This window comes from Barbatula barbatula (assembly GCF_947034865.1).
Source record: "Barbatula barbatula genome assembly, chromosome: 20".
NCBI lineage: Eukaryota > Metazoa > Chordata > Actinopteri > Cypriniformes > Nemacheilidae > Barbatula > Barbatula barbatula.
Genome location: NC_136783.1, coordinates 13,639,654 through 13,666,942, shown reverse-complemented (window position 1 = coordinate 13,666,942; position 27,289 = coordinate 13,639,654). Strand labels below are relative to the sequence as shown.

Here is a 27,289-nt window from a genome sequence, read left to right as displayed (position 1 = left end):
ACTGTCTTCCCCAGAATAACCAATGACAACATTAGACGCCGGACTAAGCCCGAAGTCATTGGCCGCTTGTATTTTGATTTCATACGGAATGTAGGTGTCTATATTATCGATAGTGTGCTTTGTTTTAGTAGTGTTAATGTTGTTCCATTCTTCATCTGTGTTTTTCAATCTCCACCAGAGAACATATTGCATGTTCGGACCATTTCTCTCTGTGTTCAGCAGGGGCTGTGAAATGTACAGATTCATTAGGTGCTGCATTCACACAGTATCAGACGTGACTTTGCTCTTGCATTGGATGCTGGATGAACAGCATGCGCAGTCTCATTTATTTTTACCTGCCAGGTGATCTCCATGTTGTTCTTCTTGCTTCCCCATCCTTTCAGACCCCTTGGAACCACATCAGGAGCTGGAATGCAGCATTACATGTCAGTAAATGTGTCGACTTCCACTTTCCCCAAATTCCTAATTCCTGACTTAATACTGATCAGCTAAAACTATTTACATTTTTGCATTTGATGGATACTTTTTTCAAAAGCAACATAACATTTTATGACTAAAGCGTGTTCTCTAGGAATCAAACTCATGGCATTTACAATGCTAATGTAATGCTCTACCAAATGAAATACAAGAACTACTATAACTTTCTTCCCAACTGATATTCATGTGCAGTTAATGTAAGGGCTAACTTACGAGCGCCGCTGGTCTGATAGCGTGCAGAGGGGTGGCTGGGTAGACTCTGACCGACTGCATTGATAGCTATGACTCTGAACTGGTAGTTGACAAAGGGTGACAGCTGCAGGTTAACTGAGTTCAGGTTGCCATCATGTATTGACAGGTTCTGCCACTTCCCCGGCTCCCACCTGTCCTCTTCAAACTGGACGAGGAAATCTGCAGATTCAATTCAATTCGATTCCATTCTATTTTATTTCATATATATATATATATATATCTCAATTGCATTACAGCTGCATTCAGTGACTTTTGAGTAATAGTTACTGAGTAAATGTTTTTGATAAATGAGCAGAGCTGCTTAGTTGTGATTTATAAAATTTGCATTTGACTATGAAGTGATACTTGGTGAAGAGGAATGTTTAGGCATGAATGAATGAGGAGATATAGAGAAAAGAGATACTAAGTAATGCAAAAACTGTGCATTAAAGTAGCAAGAAATTCGTCTTTGCTCTTTATTGGTTATAACATAGGTGAATTTGAATTAAACCAAAATATTTATAATTTTATTCCACTGGTTCTGTTTTAATAGTTACAATCAGCTCGCTTCAGGCTTCAGAGGCACGATATCAGCTGCAGAGCTTCATATAAGTTATTCTTAGCAGCTGATTAGAGATTTGTCAAATCGTGGTAAAAAAGACAAACAGGTTTTATACAGCATTCAGTCTTACGTGTAACAGGGCTGTTGTTTTCATTTCCAGGCACCCAGGTGAGTCTGACACTGCGAGCTGAAGGATCAGACAGCTCAAGATCCTGAGGGGGTTCAGGTCGACCTGCAGAGAGAACGGCATGTTAATCAGTCATGTTTGCTTAAACTTGAGCTTTTCTTCATTTCAGAGGTAAATAACATTTAGTTTGCTAGATGCATTAATTCAAAACTAGAAATAACTGTCCTAGATATGTTACCTGCAGAGGCACTACGATTTGAGGCAGACGAGTTGTCATCCACTACGAGGTAAAGGTCAGAGGTCAAGGGTTAGTGAAGCTATTAGTGAATAAATATAATACCAGAAGAACGTTACAGCTAAAGGAATAGGTGTTTTTCTAGGCAACAGTAGTAATCTAGCTATACTTCAGTTTCTTACCGGGAAGTACGGGAAGGAAAGAGTAAGTTAAAAGAAAATTTTAAGAGTTAAAGGGACAGATTTAGAAAATACAAAAAATGCTTAAAGCACTACGTTTATGTTTCACATACTGTACTCTGGATATGTGCCATGCTTCTGTGCCACGCGTCTATATCCATGTAGTATGAATTACTTTGTAAGATACTATTATACGATATTAGCAACTTATAAAATAGCATAGTAGAGATTTATCTTCATTGTTAGATTTATAATTGTTTTTGCATAGGACACATTTACCTCTTTATTCGTCAGCTATCCATGTATATGTTTAAAAAATTTAAATGTAACCCCATGAATTAGCTTAAGCTGTGTATACAGTGTTCAGTCTTTACAATTGTTGCTGTCGGCGAACATGTCAAAGTAGTGATTACAGACTATTAATTTAAGCCTAGGGATGTAGCAATCTTTTAGGATTCTCAAAAATATGTCAGACAGCCAAATTGTGGCCAAACTTTAGCTTAAATATGATCTTTTATGGCATATTCTGTAAGTACTCATTTGTGAATGATTGAAGAAAGAAAATGTTAAACATGCTTACTTATAACTGTAAGGCGAGCAGAGGCAGAGTCTTCATCTATCTCAGTTTTGGCAGTGCATTTGTACGTCCCTGAATCCTCTGGATTGATATTGTGAATGGTCATGGATTCATCATCCTTTTTTAACCGGCCCCTTAAACACAAACATGTCAGATATGTTACATGCAGAATGTGCAACTATCTTTACAAAAACACCTGCTGAATGTGAACATTGATGCTTGTAAAGTCTACAGTTTATTGTATAATATAATTTTTGAATTATAATAAATCGTAATGTTTTTGTGTATTACAGCCATCCGAAGCTAAAAGGCTTGTCATCTTTCAGCCATGTGATGGTAATGGGAAGGGACGGATCGTGTTTAACTCGACAGTCAAAGCGAGCTGTGCTTCCTCTGGGTCCTGTCATGTGCTCTGGGGCCCGCACTATTCTTGTGGGCTCTGAAATAGTACAACACACAAAATTAATCAAATATAGAGATATTTAATAGTAAAGCGGCATTATTGTTATTATTGGTCAGTCTGATTCATACCTTTGACCTCTAGGATCACCTTATTCTCACTCTTGCCCAGAATGTTACTGGCGACGCAGGTGTACGTGCCCTGATCTTCAGGTCGCACATTTTTGATCTCCAATGTACCATTGTGATACAGCTTATACTGACCACCATCAAGACCACTACCATGGCCATTCTTGAACCTACATACACACACACACACACACACACACACAGTACACTCCTTAGCTTATTTATGTTTACCAGCAATCATTCTGTCAAACAAAGTGATATTGACTCAAGCTTACCAGCGCAGCAGAGGGAACGGTGAGCCAAAGAAAGGGCAGTCAAGGAAAGTCCTGTTGTTCTCAATAACTTTGATCAGTTGGTTCTTCGGGCCTAGCATCCGTGGAACCATGTCTACAAAGACGACAAAGGCAACATTTTACAAACTCTGTGTCCTGTGACCAGTCCAAACTTTTACTGATCGAACTCATTTCTTACCCAAGATGTTGACGAAAGCGTTGGCCAGTAGGTATCCATGCTCATTAGAAGCATTGCATTGGTACACCGCACTGCCGCCGATCTGCACCGAATGGAACATGATGGTATCACCCTGCACATGCTGGTGTGGCTGTGGAACTGAAAATAAAGAAGTGAGATGCTTTATGGACTATGAATATGGCAAGTACAAATATCTAAAGTGACTTACGATCTATAGGTCCCCCATTCAATAACCATTGGATAGTGGGCTTTGGGTTCCCATTTGCACGACACACCAATCGTCCATTCTCATCAGGGGCAAGCACAAGATTGGTGGGCTTATCTAGCCAATAGGGGGCGGCTAAACAGGGCAATAAAGATACATATAAATAAGACCAAAAATAGCAGAATTCTAAATAAAACTTTTCTCACCGACTTACCTTTGACCTGGACATCAACAGAATGTCGAATGCTGCCCATCTTGTTGCTGGCCATGCAGATGTAGCTTCCAGAGTCTTCCTCAGACACGTTGAGGATCCGTAATGTTTTATTATAGTTCTCAAACTTGACCTTTTGTAAGGGAAGATCTCCTCCTCTTTTGAACCAGTTGATGGTAGGAGTTGGGCTGAAAGAAGAGAAAACAGTTTAACACAAACTCATCATCTCACAAACCTTCTCTGATGGTGCTTCACAACCTTAACATTTAGTATTTTGTGTGTATTTAAGTGAGTATTGCATGTACTGTTTACTCACACTCCAGCAGCTATACACTCCAGCAGAAGGTGTTCCCCCCTTAGCACCATTTTGGAGCTGGACAAGCCCCTTGGAGACAGAAAGGAGGGATGCGTTTCTGGCACATTACGTGCTGTAAAAAAGAAGAAGAGATTTGGTAAGATGCACCCAGATGGAAGTCTTACAAACAATAAGAGAAAATTGCTTCTCTGTTATGCAAGTTCGTTTCATCAGTCACATACACAATATGTTATTTTATTAACATAGTGTGTCACTTTCTAACACTGATAATTACATATGTATCACATACAGGAAATGACATCACTCTGTATTTAACTTAAAATTATTGAAAAAATGAATCAAAATGTTACATTTCCAGCACAGCTAGGACACAGTACACTTTTGTTACTAAGGTCTGTACTCTGTACAAATGGGTTATTTCTGTATTATGAGTTAATAGTGTTAGGGACCAACAAAGATCATTTGAAACCTTTGTACAGTACATAAACAACATAAGCACGAAAAGCAGACCCATACAAGTGTGACAACGGACAGATGGTTAGTTAAAACTCCTGTTATGTGAAGACACAGACAATCCTCTCCCCAAGGAAGACTTCTATTGTGATGTATATGAGATGCCGAGATTAGCACTGCCTGCAGCTATTAGCATTGCGAGCTGTGCTCTCTTAGAAGGAGTGACAACTGGCTTTGTTGGTTACACGAAGTGGGAGGATTATGCCTGTGAGATTAAACTATGAGGCTGCCAGGAACATGTGTTTCACGCCAGGGTCACGTGTGTCTGTGGTGACAGCCGTGCCAGTTTCATGTCAGCGGGACTCCACAATTGCCTGGTGAAGAACTGATTTTCAGTCAGGAACCATTGTAGCCCTGTACGATTGTCAGGCTACGAATCTAGTTCCGATAATATTACAACATAAGGTAAATCTTTAAACATGTTCCCCTAAAATAAAACAAGAACAATCTCTTTATTCATGGTGCTCATGAAAATAATGTCACGAAACCAATCCTAATGGCACTAAAATAGGTTTTGTTTTAGTGATCAAATTGAATGCAATTATATAATTTTTATATGAAATAATATAATCTCACTGTAAAATACGATCAAGACATAACATACATTTCTTCTTTCTGCACATTCATAATAACACCCCGGCAACAGCTCTGAACACATTTGCATATGGTTATCATTTGATTGAAGTTGCTCAAATATTTATGAACACCTAATAATTTTTCTTTCCATCTATCTCTAATGAACAAGATGATTAGAATAATTAACTCAATTACTATACTAGAATCTGAATTATTAGTCCTTCGGAACAACCAGAGCCAAATGATTTCCATGACAACTACAAAAATATATTTAGCAAAAAATGTTTAGCTGACGGTAAATTGACGTAGATTGAAAAACTTAAAGGAAGTAGTTAAATTTCATCATTTAATCAGTTCAAAGCTTTATGATTTTCTTCCGCAGAACATAAAAGAAGATATTTTGAATAATGTTGTTAACAGGCCCTGTTCACTTGCACGGGTTACAATAGAAGTGACCGGGGGCTGTGCTGTTCTGTTATCAACATTTTTCTAAATATCTTCTAGAAGAAAGAAAGTCATACAGGTTTGAAATGACAAAAGGGCGTTTAAATGGTGACAGAATTTTCATTTTGAAGGTGAACTACTCCTTTAAACACTAATGTAAATGATCAAATACTGTGTAATATTGTAAACACTACATGAGGGCATCTGTGTTTTATATACAGCATCAGATGCTCTATCTATCGATTTCCTCTTGTGTACGTGTGTTAGAAACAGCAGCAGTAAGGCAGTTAGAGTGAGTTAAACTAAAGCATACAGATGACACACTAACTGCTTGTGTAACTCACCACCGTACACATCAGTGGAGTTGACTAAGGTGTCATTATAAGGCTCATCTGCAACAAAATCATCATCATATCAACCAATAACAAAAAAATCAATTCTGTACATTAAATTGCAATAGCAAAAAAACCAAAATGTGGGGTTAAAGCCGTTTTGCTCTGCAACCCTGTGAAATAGGAAAGTTAGTTACAACATAATTTGGTCTTACAGAACGGTCTTGGTCTGCTCCATGGGCAGCCTGTGACAAAGACCTAAAATGGCGGTCAGTTGGATAATGGAAAAAATAAAGCTGATTGAAAGTTTCATAAAACACTCTCAGGGAAAAGTCAGTAAATCTAATTTATAAGAGACAAACATCAAGAGCCACTGACATACTGTAATACCGTCTCCTACCCACTAGATGGCAACAGTCACATGCCCCTTGGAGGAGAGCACAGAAATCAGCCATAATTCATATGATATCAACCTCTGTACTTACTGGTTTGGACTTTGAGGATGAACGGGTTCTTCTGTTGAATGGTGTGTGTGAAATCGAAGCGAGCGTTACAGCTGTAATCAGTGCTGGCATCTATCGCCAGAACATTGGAGAAGAACAGGTCACCATTCAAGCCCATTGATACTCGCTTGTCATGGTTTAGAGGCATAATGGCTGTGGAGAGAAAACATAAGATGATCTTAATGGATGCACAATAGCTGAATGGCATCCAAAATATACGCTTAGAATCGCACAAGTATGATAAACTTTTGCTGGCCTGAAACAACAGAAGAAGACAAGATTTTCTGCACTTTTCAATGCTAAATATGCAGAGGCAATAATCCGTGAGCCATTTGTAAGTGTACACTGTGGCTTTGTGGGACTAAAACATTTCTCTATTTCTTTTCCATTCTGTCTAGCCTGACACAGCAACATTGGGGGATGAGGGATGGAAGACAGAATAGTTTTGTGATGCTAATGTTGCAAAAATAACAGATTAAAGGTTACAATCACCTATGATACTGTATGTGGTAACTACACTGGCGTGAATGTCTATTCTGCGTGACTCTGAAATTGTTCAAACGACCTGTTTCTGCTCTCTCAGCTTTTTGTCAGGTAGTGCAAATTCGCATGCATGCACTAGCTCAGCACTAATCCAGTAACGGACACTGCTGTGCAGAGGACACAGAGCAAGTGAGGGAGAGAGAGAGGAATTGAGGAAGATACAATATGTGTGAAGGTGAAGTCTGAATGATAGTGTTGCTAAGGAGTGTGAATGTCACGAGACACAATCAATCACAGGAAGATAAGAGTAAAACTCACAACTGTCCATCCAGAAGGTTACAGGAGGGGGGAGTCCAGGAGGTGGGTTGCAGGGGAGGATGAGCGATTCCCCTTCACGCACAACCACTGGCTCCAGAACTTCCTTTGGCCACAGAGGAGACTCTGAACAATAGGGAAGAGTGTTTGAGATTAACAATCACACTCAAATTTGTCTATGAGAGATAATCGTTGTGCAACATGTTTGGAAAATATTGTCTAATACAGTAGTATGTTGTTACAAACTAGGGCTGTCACGATATTCGACTTTCACTACTTGGTTATTGTGGACAAAACAAATAAATTGATTAAATGTTGTGTTTTCCAACGTCAACAAGCTCTTTAAATACATTTTATTGGTTAGTTTTTTGCAAAACCCACTGGCAAACATAAAAATAAATAATGATTTAAGATGACAAAATATGGCGCTTTCCGAAGGACAGAAGCGATTTATTTCAATTGTTCATTTTTAAATAATTCTAGAAATCAAATTAATCTTTTACTTTTGTTCTCTTTATCTTTATCTTTATTTTGTTTCGTTTACTTTATGTGTTTGTTGGCCAAAGAAACGCACTCAAAATATGAGTGATGGGAAGGAAAGGAGAGTTTATAACCCTTGTGGCTCTTAGAACAAAACTTTAGACTGGTGTTGAATAATTTGCGAAATTATCATACCTCAAGATTTAACACAAAATAATGGTTTTTAGCATCACAGTTATTGTCAATACAGGTATATTATGACATACCAAATATTTTGTCTATACAATCTTTTACTTTTGTTTTCTACAGAAGATGAAGGAAGTATGGATTTTGTGTGACATCACAAAAAATAAGAAAACCGTATGTTTAAGAATAGAGTAAACTGGCCCTCACTTGACACTCGTAGCAGGATTTTGTTGGAAATTGCCGTGCCAAAGTCGTTGGAAGCGAAACAATGGTACTCTCCCTCGTAATCTTCCGGTTTCCCGCTGCTTCTGATCTCCAGCGTTCCCGAACGGTCCCGCATGGTAACCCGCGGGTCCTTCACCACGTTGAAGAACTTGCCATTTCGTCTCCACTGAAACCTGCAGAGAGTAGGACATAAGCCAACCTGATGCATTTTATGTAAGAATTGTATTTAGACCTTGTTTTTTAAACCAGTGTGATTTTCTTTCTTCTGCAAAACACAAAAGAAGATATTTTGCAAAATGTTGGTAACCAAAAACCGTTGGTTCCCATGACTTCTATTGTATGGAGACAAAACAAATGTAAGTCAATGGGGACAGACTGTTTTTTGTTATCAACATTCTTCCAAATATAATTTATTTGTGTTCTGCAGAAGAAAGAAAGTCACACAGGTTTGAAGTGACAAGAGAAAGTTTAAATAAAGACAGGATTTTCATTTTGAAGGTGAACTATTCCTTTAACCTTGTATATTAGGCCTTGACAACATGCTTTTATATCAGTCGACCCGACAATGGTGTAAAACCGGTAGATTGCGTGCTTGGAACTGACAGAGCGCCAATTCCTAACCTACTGAATATTCTGTGAGCGTGAACTGTAAACGGAGTGTATTATTAAAACACAATGGCTTTACTGGGCCAGTCTGAGTGGAAGGTTTTGTTAAGTCCAGCAGATCACCAAACAAAAACAGGCTTTCTGAATGCCCACACTGTGTTGAGCTGGTCAGGCCTGCTTTACACAAACAAGCACAAGGGACCAGAGCCAAACAAAGTGCCCCAGCATATCTGATGGCATGAGAAGACTGAAAAAGGGAGGGTGGACAAAGCTGGCATTGCCACTGTCAGGTTCGGGCATTGGGTGTCACTCTTAGAAAATTGCGCTGGTCTTTGTCATGCTTACGCTAATGGTCATCTAGTTTCATTAGAGAGCCACAGAAGAGAAAGAATGAGGGACAGAGAGGGAGATGGAGCGGCAGAGTGAGACAAAGAGCGTGATGGTGTGACAAGAAAGAAGAAAGGATGGAAGTTGACGTAAACTTTCAGATGCCTTTTCCAATCTCAAATTAGATTTTTATAATATCTCTGTAGTTTTTTGGATTGGATGGACCACACATTTTTAGATAAGATGTTGCTTGGATATTTATCTAAGGCCAGGTTGACACATAACTCTACAGTATCTTCCAGGTTGAGACATAATATGTCGCTGACACACAGGAGATCTAAAAGTGGTGAGAGATGGAAACAAACAAAGAGGAGCAGAAGAGAAAGCGAGAACGAGACGCCTCAACAGCAAACAGAAAAAAAGGTTTAGCTCATTCTCACGTTGGCACCGGGTTCCCCTTGGCCTCGCATTCAATGATGATGTTATCTCTGGGGTCCACAATGTAGTCCTTTAGTGATTGCTTCACAATGGTGGGGGGTTGTTTCACTGGGGTGCAGAGAGAAAGAGACTTATCTAACCAGCACTGAGGCAGAACACTCACGTCAGTGTCACATGTACATTTACAAGCCAAACATACACTTAATGACAGAATTGTAATAGATGGAAAACACAAATCATCCTGACTACCCAATTTCCTATTTAAGCAAACAATTTTTTACTATATTGTGAAAACTGCCATAATAATTATATACCAGGGGTCTTCGACGTTTTATGGGGCAAGTACCCCTTAGATGAGAGATGCATGGACTGGGGCCCCCTGATACTAAATGTGTGACGGGAACATTGGTTGTAATATTTTTGTAACAATTTTTTTTAACTTTCAACAAAAAGCTGCCTGTGAGTAAACAGTAATAAGCGGACCCCCTGCAGTTCCACCACGGAGCCCCGGTTGAAGACCCATGTTTTATAAAAAACATTATTTTTGGTAAAGGTTTAGGTTTAGCATTTTTATTTGTTTCTTTTAGTATGGCACGGGCAGTTTATTGACCAATCAGCATCCATAACAGTCTCTATCCATTTTATAATAGGAATTTTGATTGATGTATTATAGAAACCTACATAATTGTAACGTATGGCCTCGATGTAATAAAGTCTGAACTGGCTACATGATTCACCACATGATTCCTGACTGCTCTGTTCTACTTCTCTCTGGCTGAGGACTGTGGGTATCCCGGCATGATTTACAACCCCCTAAAGTAATCCGCCCTCTCAAAACACGGCCTGCCAAAATACATACTCTTGGGCTTACATTAGCATATTAATAAGCTTCAATAAATGATTTATCATTATTTAGCACAGTAACCTCATGTGATCTCTGTTGAGGATTGAGTTTTTAGATTTTTTTGAATGGGTCTCCTAAAATTCTGGATTTTCCTACATTTCTGATCTGATACTTATGGTTGTGAACTGCATTAAAAACAAGAAGTTTTTTAATGAACAAGTTAATCTGTGTTAATGAGGGACTTACACTCTTGTTGGATCTTTGCTGTTAGTTCCAGATAGGAGTGGATGGAGAGAATATTAAGTGTGGAGAAGGGAACAGAAAGAGTTAGGAGTTCAATCACGATTGGTTAAAGAAATTACTAATGACAATAAAACATATTTATATTAATGTATTAAAATATCTACTCAAGTGCTGATATAAAACAAGACAATCTCATGTGTATTAGTCAGTGGATGCTAGAGTGCAAAATACATTTTCAACAGTTACAGTAGGTTTTAAACATTTGTTTTTATTGGCAACAACAAAATAAACAAATAAACTTACCTGTTGATGGGTCATGGGCAAGTGAAGCGTAGAGAAATAAAACATAAAAAAACAAGTTCAGTTGCGAAAATGCAAAATTAGTCAAATAAATACATAAAACAAGTATGACATCACTCCAAAGATAATTTACTTCATTGTTACATTAGCAAATCATATTCACGTGGCAACATATTTAATCTCAGACTGGGTTTCTTCGTCCAACTGTTAAAATGACAGGCCCTGTGGGGGGTTTTCTCGCACGCGTTAATAACCACGATCATTGTGATGAATGTTCTTTAAGACCAAAGACAGCTATTATGCCCTGCAAATTAAAGGAATATGACCTTCATCCCCAGGTTACAGCACCATCTAAGAAGAAGCATCCATGTGTCTGTGGTGCCTTTCATAGGGTAGCGACAGGTGCATCTCTGGCTTTGTGTTATTCATCATGTGACATTAATCACTGCACATGAGCAAAGTCAAGGGGGATGGGGCATCATCAGCAACATATGTGTTAGTGTGTGTGTGAGCGCGTGTGTGATGGGGGCAAAGGTCGACTGGGGACCGATGACACTGGGAATAAAAAAATGAAGACATAATGGAATTACATTTTAGAGGGGTTGAAAGACAAAACACACGCTACATGGCAATATATAAACTAGATTGGTGTAACAATCTATAAGTAAAACAGAAAGTGAGTTTTAAAATCAAGTTCAAACCCATTTCTCTGTTTTAGACGGTGCTAATGTGGTGAAAAACACCCCAGCAAATAAGTGTACAAAATGAAGCGGAACCAAATCGCTAATAGTGCAATCAGATGCTTGTCACTTCCCAGCATCCCATGCTGCAGAATACATTCAGAGAGGTCAAGAGGTCAGAGGGGTGTTATGAAGTGCTCAGAGGCAGGATCAACACTGAAGTCTTCTCTATCTACACAAATCAATAAGAGATTCACATGGCACCCGGATCTGCAGTAAAAGCCAGGGAATGAGGAAGAGAAAAAGACGAAGAGAGGAAGAAAGAGAAGAGAGAAACAAAGAAAGCGAGAGAAAAAAATATAGAAGACGGAATGTGGGAAAAAGAGGAAAAGCGATTGATGGGGCTTTGGGAATATAGCAGGAGCAAGGGAGGTGGGGTGGGTTGGTGCTGACAGCTCCTGGTCAGACTGAATCTCCCTCTATTGTTGAACAGAGCGCCTCTGGGTCTGTCTCTCTCTCCCTCTGTATGGTTCTATCAAATCATTTTTCATAAATGTTGGGACCGAACATGGACAGCTATTATTAGAAAGTGAAAAAAACGATGGCTAAAAAAGATGCAGAGTACAGAATGTGGAGCAGGTTTATTGGTTTCTTTGTTTAGGGTGCAGTGCAAGATACACTGGATTTTTCTAATTACATTTTTTGTAACAACTATACAAGTATTAGCAATGTTTCACTGACGGGTCAGCATGAAAGGAACAATGCTAAATGCAAACAATAATAATTAAAGCCCCAAATGGAGTTGTGTGGCTTTGAGTTTGCCTATTTGCTTTTGAAGCGATGCTGAATATATGTTTACTCAGATAATATAAAAAATGTTGGTACTACTACTTAATGCCCAATATAAAGACTGGGTCCTAATGCAACACCATTAAAGCTAAATAATATATTATAATATATTATCAAAGTGATAGTTTACCCACAAATAAAAAATCTGTCATTTTAAACCAGTATTTCTTTTTTTCTTCCGCAGAACACAAAAGATATTTTGAAAAATGTTAGCTGGACCCTATTCACTTGCATTGGTTTTGTGTCCACACAATAGAAGTGAATGAGGGCCAGCGCTGTACGGTCATCAACTTTCTTCTTTTGTGTTCTGCGGAAGAAAGTCATAAAGGTTTGAAATGACAACAGGGCGAGTAAATGATTACCGAATTTTTGGGTGAACTATCACTTTAAGACCTCAATTAAGATCTCAAATAATATTAGTGTAGTCTGTTTATAAAAGCTTAGTTCACATGTTGACTCTCATACGAAAATATGGCATCGCTGTAAATGGATGTCACTTCGTTTTTGCATAATAGCAAAACAAGAACTCCATTAGTGCTTTGAGTGGCTTAAAAACCTCATCACATACATGCCGAGTATGTCATTTATGTTGCATGGTAAAGTGACCAGCTCTCTTTCTAAAGGGTTGCAAAGGTGTCGTTGATATGTGTGGGGATGGTTGAATGCGATTCTCTGTCCCCTGTGTATCATGTACAAAACATTTTGTCTGTCATAGTTTGATTTATTTCTTTGCGTTATATTCATACACTATTATTTTGTATGAAACGCAGTGTGTATAATACAGATACTGACTGGATTTACACTAACAAGAAGCTGGAGTAACTTGTCAATGTTTTTCAAATCAGCAATGGTTATTCAGGTTGTAACGATGACTTACGGTCTAGTGGGACTTCAATTGGAACCGCCTCCTTTGACAGCAGCAAGATTATTGACAACACTGCCAGTGCCGCCCACCGCCCCTGTGTCCACATCTCTCACCTCCGATTGGCTGACCCCTCCCGTCCCAACTCCCTACTGATTTAGCTGCACGCTTTGAGTCACCCTGTATGACCTGTAAAAAGAAAAATAATTGCTTATTAAATACCATTATTGCATAATCCTTTTTCCTTTTACATTTAGATAAAAGCTTACAAGAACACAACATTTAGCCAATGGGATTAGAAAAATAACAGTATCTACAACTGCGTAAAAAAATTCAAAAGACCATTTTGACTATTTCAAATGCCATTTTAGATTTTTGTGAATTCACTATTTATAGGTAGGTGTTTAGATGTGTGCGAGTCTATGTGGCAGCTGTATTCACTACTGCAGGCGTGGGCTGTGTGAGCTGGCCTACATTTACAGTTGACACTAGCGTTCCCTGGAGCCATTGGCCCTCTCACAGATTCTGAATATGGCATTACTGCTGCACAGCATGAAACTACAAACCATCACACAAAGACAATAAAACCCCCAAACCAGCACAATAAAACACAAAGGGCAGGTTGTGTTTTAGTATCTTCTCTTGACATGGGCACTCAACACCAAAGTCGTAGGTGCATTCCCATGGAAATGAACAAACTGCATAAAATATAAATGCAACAGAATGCATAAATATCATATTCATTGCGCTCTGGCTTTAGCTCTATGCTTCGCCAATTCTCTGTCAGATCATGCCTTTAGATCCTGTGTATCAGACCTTCCACTGTGCTCTCTCTGCCTTCAATAACATCACACACACTCTGGCGGCGAGTAACACACCCATCCTTGCTGATACTATTCAACTGGAATAGTTGTTCATACCTCCATTATGCAAATAGAGTCGTGCCCCTAAAAATGACATGCCTCGGGTGGTCCGGGTAAGCAAGAGTCTGTATTACGTTCAAAAAAGGCAATTTCATGGATGTGATTGGAGCTTTGTGAATACCTCAACCAATTACACTGCCTTCTTTCTCTCTGCGCACTACCAAACACAATAGTAGTGTGTATGGAATAATGAAAGGAAATATTAAACACTCCTGTGCTTTGTTGTTTGATTGAAGGGATAGTTCACCCAAAAAATATAAATATATTTTATTCACTCTCATGTGGTTTAAAACCTGTATGACTCTACAGATGATGTAGAACAAAAAAGAAGATATTTTGAGAAATAACCCAGTGATCTGTGTCCACACAATGGAAGTCAAGCGGGTCAACATTGTTTGGTTACCAGCATTCTTCAAAATATCTTCTTTTGCAAAAGAAAGTCATACAGGTTTTGAACCACGTGAGGATCAGTATATGATGAACGTATGTTGTCACTTTTGCATGAATGAAAAAGATTTAGCATGTGAAATGCAATGGAAACAGATGGAAAAATGAGAGCTGGATCAAGGGCAATTCGTTCACCAAACCAATATGATAATTGTCAAATGTTCACGCACACACCATCTGCTGCATGAGTCCAAAGCAGCTAATCTCCCCCACAGGAGGTGAACACTTTCCTCCTCTGCATGTCACTCATTCCAGAAGGACTGAAGACAGACAGTAATGTGCTGGACTATATGAGCACGTGAAGCAATTTTGGATAAGCTACTTCTGCAACAGTCAAGCTACCCTTCTGAAAATGTAGCTAACTACACCACATTGAAGATATTTGAATGGATATGGTTTTAAAAGATTGAGAGAGAATCAAGGTGCTGTAAATCCACCTCAAAAGCCCCATTCTTTCCCGTCATAACAGAGTCCAGGTGGTTAGAAAGCCAGACAGTCTGAAGCCTGGAGAGAAGATGAGAATGGTGCCAGAACCATATTGCCAGAGAGGTCACGGTCAGCCTAGGGATCCCAGCATCCTTTTATTTCACATTCATTCTCTATCAAAGAGCCAAAATTACTTTTAGATTCCCATAAGCACAATACAGGAAGCTGCTGAATGTAATACTGTCAACCTTTTTGCTACCTTGATGTCAAGGTGTAAAGCCCGATACACACACATACGCACAAAAACATATAATAAGTATTTAATTCATTGTAAGTTGTGAGTATATCACAGTCAACATTTTTCTTGATTCATAAGCAACTACACAATAAGTAAACTAAATGTTAGTTATGTACACGGAAAAGCATCTTCAAAGAACAGTCCTGTCATCATTTAATCACCCTTTTGTCATTTTAAACTGTGTGATTTTCTTTCTTCTGTAAAACACGAAAGAATATATTTACCATTGACTTCTATTGTATGGATATGAACCACTGCAAGGCAATGGGGACCAAGAGTTTTCTGTTACCAACATTTTTCAAAATATCCCCCTTTGTGTTCTCATACAGTCATACAGGTTTGAAACGACAAGAGGGCGTGTAAATTATGACCTTTCATTTATGAAGGTGAACTATCCCTTGAAACAGCTTAACCCTAGTCACCCAGAATCCCTTGTTACGTTCCTTATGTCAAAATATGTCAACAGTAGCTCAGAAGATGCATTCTGGGACATACACCATAAAACTAAACGTCCTTTCTTCTCTCTTTTGCATGGACGTCTAGACGTATTCATGTTTCAAGTTGGCTTCCTTTTGTCAACAGTCAGATCAAAGAAACAATTATAATTTTTTGTTCCAACAGAAAGATCCTATTGACTTTAGATGCAGCACTTAAACACAAAAAGCTATAGAATCAGGCTAAAGACGGCGAGGCTTAAACGTGGGACCGAAATATGATTAACAATATAATAGTCCTGAAACCTACTTCAGCTCTATCAGAGCGGGTGGGCGAGCGACGAGCGTAATGTCAAATACTTCACTCTGTTCATGGTTATCATAGCTTATGAATGGATGATGGTGACAGGATTCATTGAAATCTCTAATTCAGAGACAAACGTAAAACAGAATTTGTCACCAACATGTTCACCAAAATTGTAAACAGTTTACATTTAAATACCACATATTTGATTTAATGTGCAGCTGCTGCCGTTATTTCAAATAAAAGATGGTGGTTTGTGGTGACGCAAAGAATTGTGGATTATCTCTAGCAACGGAAGATACACCTCATGCATCAATTCCTGTTAAACAAGGTTGCATTCGAAGGGTGCATTCCGAGTGTCCTACTTGCTTTTCTGAAATAAGACAGCCTCGATGGCGTATGTGGTTGACAAATGCCACCTCCAGAGGAGGCGGCCATCAAAATGAGACACAGCTTTAGACATTCATTTGACTCCGCGCCTGACAACCTACAACAGAAAATAGGCATTCTAAGGACAAAAAAGATCCTCCATCTACAAACTTTACTATTCACTGTCATCAATTTCTATGCTGACATTTGGCACGGAGACGATTTAACACATATCAAACCAGATGATTTATGTACATTCAATTTGGGTCACTTTCATATGTGGTTTTGAATTTGACACTAAATCTATTATTTGGTCACCGGACTTTACTCTACACACATCCGATTCTTCTCATATTTCACAATTTCATGCTAAAAATATCCACTGTAACAGAATATTTGCTTATCTGTGCATGTCTAAGGCATTTAGACACAAGGAGACATTTTCGACAGAGCATTGTTTTATGAGCAGTAAACCAATATACAAACAGATGAAGGCACCATTATCTCAATGCGATCATGGAGTTAGCTGGTCTATAACCATTAACTGGCACCCAGGTAAGCTGGTAATTCCAATAAGTAAACCAAATTCGTTTTTAACAAATTTACTGCAATCTTGTAATGTTTGTTAACATTTCTATTTCTAATTTCATTTTAGAACGCTAATACTTAAAGCTTTAACCATTCTTTGTTGTGTATACAGTATATAAATCTTGGCAGTCACTAGTATAAATACAGTCATCTGAATTGATTGTACACATGAGCTATGCATCAAAATGCATCTGATATGCATCAAAAGATCTAAACCGGCCATTAAATGCAGCATCAAAAAGTGTTAAACTTAATGATGCATATCTCTAAAAAACTAAAAGGCACTGTGAGGTCAAATGTCCTTGATGTCATTGGAGGCTGAAGGTCTAGCAGACTGGGTCTCATCGCTCTTGCCGTGTCCCTAGTGTGCTGAGGGTAGTAGAACCCCAGGCAATCTTCTCATCCAAAAACCTCATGCACACACATTACCCATACTCCCGCTCTATAAATACTCTCATGCCCATCACAGCCAATTACTCTCAGTGGAGAGTGCCTCAGAAGCTCCTCTCTTCCTCTAGTATCCCTCTGATAGTGAGACACACTCCGAGGATGATGCTGGACGAGATGGCCCTACAGCTGTCACTTACACACAGCATATGCATGTTTTAGCACTCCATTTTCAATAGATTGGAAAAGTGTTGCACTCGTCGAACCTGGGGGCATGCTTTGAGAAAAACACCCCCTCTTCAAGCTACTGTGACATTTTCTTTCTTCGAACAGCTAGTAAATGATCAAGATAAGAGACAGACACTTACACAAATGCGTTGGAAAATCCGGCCACTTTTAGGACGGAGGATGGCAGAGACTTCTAATACCTGAAAAAAAAAAAACAGTATTATTATTACAGTGGAGTGTCTTTTCCAAACAAGCCATTTATTTATTGAGTCTTCTGTAAAGTTTTAGAATAAAATTTTGTTATATTTATCTCATTTATTTGTATACCTTCATATCACTCCCTATTAGCAAAGAGTATAGATACCAAGAGGCGAAAACTTTGGTTCTTTTTGGGAGAAAGCGTGGCCGCCCTTTTGGGGTGAAAATGCTTCATAACAGACACTGACATTTGTCATCATGTATTATCATCATTCAGGTTGAATTTCAGCTTTAATGTTTTTTGTTTAACAAAGCAGTGGATGATGCCATCGCAATAGCAAAAAGCACAGTTCCTTTCACCCCAATATGACAGAAATAGCAGGGCCCTGGTGTTGCAATTGAACATTCTAATGAGTTTCACCTCTTGGTATCTATACTCTTTGCTATTAGTAAGCAAAAACGATATTGACCTTGTTATATAGCTTCCTCACCTCTGTCTGCAGACATGATATGCTTTATTGTAAAGGAAGGCGTTAGATTTCACTAAGGTACCACCATTAGCTTTCAGCCCAACATCTGTGGTCCAGGGAAATTACAGCATAGTGGACATGAGACTGTGTAATCTTGAACTCTGTAACCCAGGGGCTTGACCTCTGTCAAACAGAGGTACTTAACGCCATTCCTGACACAAAATCAAGGGAGGGAGCGGGGAAGAAAAATATATACATAGAGAGAGAAAAAATAAACTGAGCACAAATGAGTTAAGAGAAGCGAGAGAGATGTGGCTAATACATAGCGATGGATGAAATGTTAGATGGGCACTCGTCTTGCTGACTCATCCTGCACAGACTGATCTCTTAGGACACAGATGCTGAGTCTTTCTCAAATGTACAAAATATACTACATTTTACAATTTACACTAATGTGTGTTTGCAGAAGATAGAAACCTCATTTCAAATGTTTTAATATCACACTGTCATTATAACTCGCGCCCTAAAATGAAACGATTTCTGTATTTTTACAATTTTGAAAACCTACATCTATTATATATTTTTTGTATTTTTACAAATATGGACGTTCCCAAACGGAGGGTTTTTCTAACACACCCTCTTGCTTTCAATCTGCTGGATCATTTACATCTATTGCTTGTTTGTCTCACTGTCCAGTTGCACCTGCTCCCTCAGGAAAGCACTTCCTGTCTGATCTCTTACTCTGTCCATTACGAGATCTTATTAGGCTGAACAGGTCAAAAGGTCCCGGTAATAACCTCCCCGGCAGGATGGTCATTGGTTTACCGATGTAAATACAGACCCTGATCCTTATATATCTTTATGATATGAATTAAAGGTAGTCCACCTATTCAAAAAACTGATAATCTAATTTTATTAGCCTGATTTAATCAGACCTACAGGTGAAAAACACCTACGGTGAATAATCTAAATGCACTAAGCAGACTCCAGGGAAAGTAAGATGGAGAAGCAGACGAGTGTGCAGAGCCGTGTGGATCTCATGGTTGGCAGGAGCGATGGCTCAACGTTGCAGAATGACCTAGTTATACCAGAAGAGAGGATGCAGAGAACCGATGTGAGGAGGGGCGGCACGGCGAGAGAAAGGGGGGAGAGAGAAAAACGGAACGCAGAAGATGAGAATGAAAAGTAGTTTGGAGGAAAGCGAGAGCAGGGAGAAATGAAGATGCTGAAAAAGGAGTGGAGGTATATGTGCAGCCCTGAGGGAAACAACAGGAAGCGATAAATCAATCACACCTTTTCCTGGTTTACAGCTTAAGTCTTTCTCCTCCTCTTCTCATTCACTGCTGTCAATTATTAGCTGACGTATTTCCAAGAATAATTTACACAGGCCAAAAAATTGTTTTTTCTCACAAACAACACACAGGTCAGTGCAGGCTTTAAAATAGCAACACAAAACTATGAATGATATTTGTGTTTGTTTTCTATGGATTGAAGCATTAGTTCATCCAATGATAATTAGTGTTCAAAATCTAGTATCTAGTAATCACAGTATGTATTGGAGTGACACTACAGGCCCACTAAAGTACGACAGGTAATGGTGGCCTGCTTTGCAAACTATCACTCAAATCCACTTACAAAAGTTCGGGAATTGTGCTGTGCAAATTGCGTGCAGTACAGCTTTTGTGACCGCATTTGCGTTGTCACCCGATTTGCATACGTCCTTTAGGGAACTCAACACTAAAACAACGCAGACAGGGGCACACGACTCTATATAATGGCATGAGGCATATTTGTTTTACAACCTCTTGTGTAGGATAGGCGAGCACTGTCTGGACATTTCACTAGAAGTTGCCAGATGCTGACCTATTCCACTAAGGTAGACTAAGGAGAATCCTTACGGCAAGGAGAAAATCTGGGTCATGATACTCTGAGCTTGTGGAGACAAATAAACAGATTTAAACTAATTATTGACCATGCTGACAAGGTCTTCAGTAGATGTAACTGCATGAAAGTCAATTACATACTTCCTGTATCATTACATTAAACAGACTTCTAAAGAAAGATTTTCATTAGCTCATCGTAACCTTATTTTTTATGCAGGATTTCCTCCGTGAACACAAACGAGATACAAGAGAGCCTGTTTTTATCTTGTTAGTTCATGTCCAAATCACGCTGTGCCCCGACTGAAATATTTAAGACCCCCTTTCTCTCCTTTAGCCTTTAAGAAGACCACCCGCATAACCACTCATAAAATCAGTCTCTTTGCTTCTACAATGAAACCGAATTGTGTCTAATGTCCACCAACACATTTTATTCTCACTCATTTCCTCGATTCAACTGTTTGACTCATTATTTATCCAATCCAGAAAGGTTGGATAGAGCATGTGAGCATGTGTCATTTTTTATGTGTTTAGATCTTTTTGTATTGATTTAACTCATTTATTCTCTTTTAGTGGATTATAAAAATCTGTTTTGCCATGTGGCTGTCCTGTAACTCGATAAGACGAGATGAATTTCTGCTTGCAGACTGTGATAGGTGGGCTAGAAACAAAGCCCCCGTGCACACAACAAAACCCAGCCCTCAAACAAAACAAGCTTTGTAATAACCAGCTAACCAATTTATACAATAAAGTACCTTCATTTTCTTAAATAAAACACATTTTCTTGCCTACATTTGAATATCCAAAATCAACCAAATGGCTTATTATCCAAACTGCATCTCAATTCCTGTGAGCTCCATTTGCCTGAGTCCAAGCCACGACCAATGGTAGACAACCTGGTCGCTATGGCTCCTTAGCAACAGCGTCGGGCGAGGTGTGTGTGTATATGTTTTTCAGTGGTAAGCTTGTCCCAGAGGGGGTGTGTAGTATTGCCATTATCAGGCCTTTGTGTGCGTCTGTGATGGGTTTGATGTTGTAAAGAAAAACAAAAAAGGAATAAATTAAATTTATAACACTTTATATGCATTATAAGGCCTAATAGACACTGTGGTGTTGAAACAAACTGTATAACGGACTTACAAGGTGACAAAAATGTGAAATGAACATCAAAACGTCATAAAAGCACGTAAGTCACACCTGTGTGGTGTGCTGTTGCTGAGATACTAAGTAATAAGGGTCCATTACAGGTGAACAGCTGTTACAGACAAGAACTGCACAGAATATACTGGTTATTTCATAAAATACTAAAAAACCCAGACAGTTTCATTTATATATAATTTCCCTTTTTTGCATGTGAATTAAAAAGCAACCCTGCACTAAAGATTAAAATATGCACTATATGTTTACTACATATGGATTGAGAGGTCAAAAATAGGTCAAACTTTAATATTTAATACCCAATATATTCCAGTTCAAACTGTCATTCAAATAACAAAGTCGCTGCGTTTGACAAGGCTACAAAGGGTTTCCTAAAGATTGAGTGCATAGAAAAACTAAACAGTTTTTTCAGTAATGATTTTAGAGGCGAGGAAATCCTCTGAAACCCTTTGGTGATTCTGGTGCCCTAGATAGAATATGACAGTGTGTAATTCCTTGTCCGGGGTTCAAAACATATCCACATAAAAGCTTTCAACCCTTGTGAACTGTTCATGTTTTTATTACACAGCTGATGTTTGCAGGTTTAGTGAATCCATATACTGTAAAAATGACAATGTGTGAAAAACGCTACATGTTCACTTTATCCCAATTACAAGCAACAGAGACGGCATCTATGGTTAATATTTCCCATTTACATCTGTTAAATTACATTTATAAAAAATGATAATGATTGCTATAAAAGTGATTTTTTGGGGGAACATCTTTAACTAAAGACAAATCTATGACACTTGTGGGTGAAACGATATCCAGTTTTTCTTGAATACATTTTAATGTCAGAGTTAATATATATATAATTGCATAAACACCGATAACAGGTTCAACAGACACTGCACAAGGGTTGAAAAAACAAGCATGTCCCAAGAATCTCTCATTTCCTTTCCCTTAAATAAAAGGCAAGATTCACAGCAGTTAACTGGAATGATGCTTTACAAAAATAGCTGCTGGGACTCATTTCCTGGATGTGTCCATCTGCCTGGGGTTACCGTGGTGATTAAATACATTCTGGATCTCTTAATGGTCCTAGCTGTGCCATCCCACCTCCAGGGACACGTGACCCCACCCCTCCCTGTCTCTGCCTTTTTTGGGGATCCTATTTGTTCACACTTATCATAAGGAGGGATTGGTGGATAGTGTGCAGGGTGTGAATTCAGTCCCCTGGGACCCTGCTCTCTGTCGAATGATAAGAAGCGGGGTGTTAGTACGTGTGTGCATGCATATGTGTGTGTGATTAAATTTGCATGTGTGTGTGTTGGTGTGTGTGACAGAGAGGGGGTTCTGAGAGATGAGCTGCTGACAAATCCATTAATTAAAGCTCAGAAATCTATCCAGTGCACAATAACAAGTACAAGAAACGCCCCTGAAGCTAATTCGGGAGGATAGGCTATTCTTCCTTTGATGATTATTCTGGACACATGCTGCCATTAAAGCTCTCGTAATAGAGAAAACCAGCCAATGAATGAGTTGGATACGGAGAACATGTCCATTCATATGAAGACAAAGAAGAGATATGATGTTTTAACCTTACCAATTCATAATAAGTCCTGAATTTTGCAAGAAAACTGCAACAACAACAAACCCTAATATCTTTGTCTTGTTTTCCAGTAAAAAATATCCAAACATCCTTAAAGCATAATACATTTACTTAAAGGGATAGTTCACCTAAATTGTCATCATTTACTCACCCTCAGATTGTTCCAAAGCTTTATAAAAGTCTTTGTTCTGCAAAACAAAGGAAGATATTTGTAAGAATGTCAGCAACCAAACAGATCTCATCCTCCCATTGACTCCCAGTCCCATTGTATTTATAGTCCCTACCATGGCAGTGAACAGGGGGATGAGATCGGTTTGGTTACTGACATTATTCCAAACATCTTCATTTGTGGTTAGCAGAACAAATACATTTATACAGGTTTTGAACAAGAGGGTGAGTAAATGATAACAGATTTTTGTTATCCAAACTATGCCTTATAAAATATATTTATAAAAGATATTTCTGGTTTATTTTATTTCCTGAAAAAAGGTGTCCTATCTTACATTATTTTGTTTCTTAAATAAATTTAACTTGATTAAAGGACATCTTTTTGACAAAAAAGATCAAGATTATGAAAAGGATGCTTGGTTTGAAGAACCCATAATCATCGCAAAAACACATTTTGTTTCTCGTATTCAGCCCAAACAAAGAGCCAATGACTAAGAAACGCTGCTAATTACTGAGATTTTCACGTCAGAGGAGCCAATAGGTTCACAAGCTATTTTCCAGCCCCCTGAAGCACGGATGATGCCGAGGGAATAGGATCTTGGTAGGAGACCATCCCTGTCTTAACCATTCTGATTGAACCTGTTCCAAATGCCACCGGGTCAATGCAGTATAATATATGCGCATGATAATCGCTATGCTTTCTTAATACTATCGTTTTGGCGAAATATAAAGCAGCAAGATTCTCCTAGTATGGGGCTCTGGCTAATCTAAAATCATAGTGGATGATGAATCAGACTCATGTATATTCCATGCCAGCCTCTGTTGAACTTCATGTGTGTTTTTCTTCTTACCATTGCCCTTCGGCATTGTGCCTGTGTATGTGAGGAACCACGAGGTCATAGTTCAGGTCAGCACTTTGTAAACACATGAATTGTATCTATGAATATATTTGAGACTTTGGTGTATTTATAGGCACAAGACTGAAATGTAAAACAGTCTAACCCATTCAGTTACAAGATATATGTGTGGATTATTTCTTCATTTTAGCAATGTATTTATGCAGCAGTTTTATCCGCCTGTGTCAGCCAACAGCCATAAAATACACTTTGACAGTATTAAGCCTACAATAACGGCTAAGAGCGGATCAAAAACTGAGGAAATGAGAAATATACTCAAGCCTTTGATCGTGTGCTAAAACTGTAGACTTTTCATTCCAACCCCCAAACCAAGCAGAGGAGCCCAGGTAAGATTTCTGGTGATATTGGTTGTCGGTATTTATACTGTATGTGTATTTAGGAATGACACATACATAACATTAAATAACATCACATGTTTGTCATCCGCCCCACACTTACAGCTGCAATGTCATGCAGTTTAAACGCAATGCTCAAGGGTCCAACAACCGCAATGCTATCTGTGATCCAAACATCTGGCTCATGGTTTAGAGTTAATGTTCTTCCTGTAACCGTAAGTAACATTTCACAACAAAAGCACAAGTCTGCTGACAATGTTGTGTGCATATGTTTAATGATGCAAACTGTATGATGAGACTTCCACAAAGGACTTCCGGTTTCACTTTTTTTCATTTTATCTTCAGGCTGAATTTCATGATATAAATAAGCTATACCAAACTACTTTGTATATCAGGGAACACTTTAAAGGCAGTGGAAATTTGATAGAAATTCTTATCAATAAATAAAGACAGCAAATTTAATGTTGATATTGATCCTTTGTGCCAATGAAACCCGTTTTATTTGTAGAAAATATCAAATAAATTGCAATTTGGTAAAGGCTATGTTCTGACCGCACAATATGCAATATACAGCACATACTGCAGAAAAACATGCACACACATTGCACAATGACACAAATTATGTATAATATTTGACCGACTGACTATACTACACAAATCCCCGCTGTGTGTGATATTGTAATTCATAAAGCAATGTGCTTGTCTTGACCTACAAATGCCAATATGACAAATAAGAAAAAGTTGTTGTAGTGAGATCAACCACAAAATGTTTATTCTAAATATGTCTTGTTTCACATGATATATGAAATAAATATTAGACACTACTCAGTGTATACTCTGTAGTAAGCAGTACACTAGTATTACATCGTAAACATGCGTACACAGGTGTACTCTGGGTAAGAATGGGTCTGCATGTAGCATTGTGAGAAAACTTCCAAAGGGGCGGATTGAGAGGCCTTTGGTTATCAGTCTAAATATTTACAGTGAAAGCCCGTTTCTGTGTATTATCTGTGAGTACATTAACCTCGTCCTGTTCAGCCCGCACAAAAGAATGGGCTTTCATGCCCCTCATACACAGACATGCATACATGTACATATCCACAGATTTTTACACAATCAGCCCCTTGTACTCCATGTCCGGCTGTACGGCTTATTCAACAACACTGATGATCTTACTGAATGCTGTCAAATGTCAAGTAGATTTTCCCCCTCTTCAGGTGCATTCATTTAGAATTCACTCATCCGTGTATCGGGTGGTTTTGAAGGATCGTCTAAACCACAAAGCAATATTTACAAAAAGGCGCGACAGAAGCGCTTTGGTAAAATGACACTGGTTCCTTTACTCCCATGTGTGCAACAGAATCACACGCGGCAGAACAAATCCCGACATGTCTCGGTAAGCCACATGTGAATACTGAGCATCAGTTCAGTGAAAGCTGGGTTTCCTGAAGAACATCAAAGTCCCTTTCACATTGATGGCACATGACTGCTATTATTTTTATGAAGCAGGTGACAAAGAATGGCTTTCACCACATCAATGGTAGAACACTTTCTACTATTCCAGATTAGCGTGCAAAGGCAAGTCTAAATAAGTCATCTGTGGAGAGAGTTTTCCAAACGTGCAAATACTGTGCTTCAGTAGTGCTTTAAAAAGAAAACTTCGATTTTTTATCTCAATAAAAATTTCGAAATAAATTGTTTGCATTATTATTCTCATTTATAATATTGTATTTAATTGAATAAAAAAATGTGCACAAGAGGAGAGAATTTCTGTAATTTATCATCAAATGTAACCACAAATAATGCTCTTTTACCTAAACCAGGTTGAAGTATTAGTTCATTATACTTATAACAATGTGGCAGTAAGCATAACACAAGAAGCACCTATTGAAAATAAACAATGATCCTTCATGTTGATATCACAAACAGGCACGAACAGAATGCATGACTACACACTTAATACCAAATATCTGTCCCTATATGTGTCCCTGCATGTGGTTGTCTCTGGGAGCTTGTGCGAGCTTTTGAGTGCTTCACACTTCACTTGTGCTGGGTGTGTGGCTGCTTGTACACCCCCAGCTAAAACATCTGACTACTAGAACACATCTAGTGTTCAGGATAACACAAAGACTCCTCCAGAATCTGACATGAGCTGAAATGATGTTCAGTGTAAACACGGATGCTGACGGTAGCCGGGAGACAAACACAGACAGAGGACTTGAAAGAGAGAGCGAAAGAGCAAAGGTCAACGTCAGAAAACAGACACAGTAGTTTGCGAGGCGCAGAACATGCAACATGTTGTTCAGCGCCAGATTGATCAATGCGTCCTGATACGGGAACTTAACGAAAAATGTATGACTGTAATGTCAAATCACATGTAACTCTTTTCATATTCTGGCAAATAATATATGAATTAACTTATAGTCTATGACTGGACAACCAAAAATAAATAAATAATAAAAACGTATTAAGAAGCGCTATTATTAATCTGCACTAAGTAGACAACATGGCAATCCAAAGTCAAACTACTAAGGCAGACAACTGCACAATGCCAGTTTACTAAAAGACAACTGATAAAACTAAATGAATTTTGACGTATGGTTCAGTCAGATCGCTGGACAATTCCAAGTTTGCCAATAATTTCTTTGAAATGTTTATTTAAATCAAGGGTAACTTCACACACATTCTGACCATCTGTTATTTATGTTTTCTAATATACGATCCAAATGTCAACACCACATATCATTCTACAGAACTTTAAGGTGAATCTAACACTGTTTTAAATAATAGATGATACACATAATGATGGATGATTGATTAAATTAAATGTGTCATTTTACCCA

At 38.5% G+C, this 27,289-nt stretch overlaps 1 protein-coding gene across 2 annotated transcripts in view; it reads right to left on the bottom strand.

Moving 5' to 3' along the window:
• The window catches only part of nfasca (neurofascin homolog (chicken) a), a 45,760-nt gene that overhangs the window by 17,990 nt on the left and 481 nt on the right, over positions 1–27,289 (bottom strand). Inside the window, exons 2-21 of one of the 2 annotated variants that reach the window (XM_079482895.1) lie at positions 17,870–17,929; positions 13,341–13,514; positions 10,638–10,655; positions 9,550–9,655; positions 8,159–8,349; positions 7,289–7,411; positions 6,470–6,640; positions 4,120–4,231; positions 3,807–3,991; positions 3,596–3,727; positions 3,388–3,525; positions 3,192–3,303; positions 2,920–3,086; positions 2,680–2,827; positions 2,392–2,522; positions 1,636–1,677; positions 1,401–1,502; positions 691–888; positions 336–406; positions 3–225 (exon numbers count right to left, since the gene is read on the bottom strand). In XM_079482895.1, the coding sequence (XP_079339021.1) occupies positions 3–225; positions 336–406; positions 691–888; positions 1,401–1,502; positions 1,636–1,677; positions 2,392–2,522; positions 2,680–2,827; positions 2,920–3,086; positions 3,192–3,303; positions 3,388–3,525; positions 3,596–3,727; positions 3,807–3,991; positions 4,120–4,231; positions 6,470–6,640; positions 7,289–7,411; positions 8,159–8,349; positions 9,550–9,655; positions 10,638–10,655; positions 13,341–13,434 (2,464 nt within the window). In that variant the 5' untranslated portion in view covers positions 13,435–13,514; positions 17,870–17,929. Of the gene's footprint in view, positions 1–2; positions 226–335; positions 407–690; positions 889–1,400; positions 1,503–1,635; positions 1,678–2,391; positions 2,523–2,679; positions 2,828–2,919; positions 3,087–3,191; positions 3,304–3,387; positions 3,526–3,595; positions 3,728–3,806; positions 3,992–4,119; positions 4,232–6,469; positions 6,641–7,288; positions 7,412–8,158; positions 8,350–9,549; positions 9,656–10,637; positions 10,656–10,937; positions 10,959–13,340; positions 13,515–17,869; positions 17,930–27,289 lie in introns of those variants that run through there. The other variant, XM_079482896.1, reaches the window with a different exon arrangement.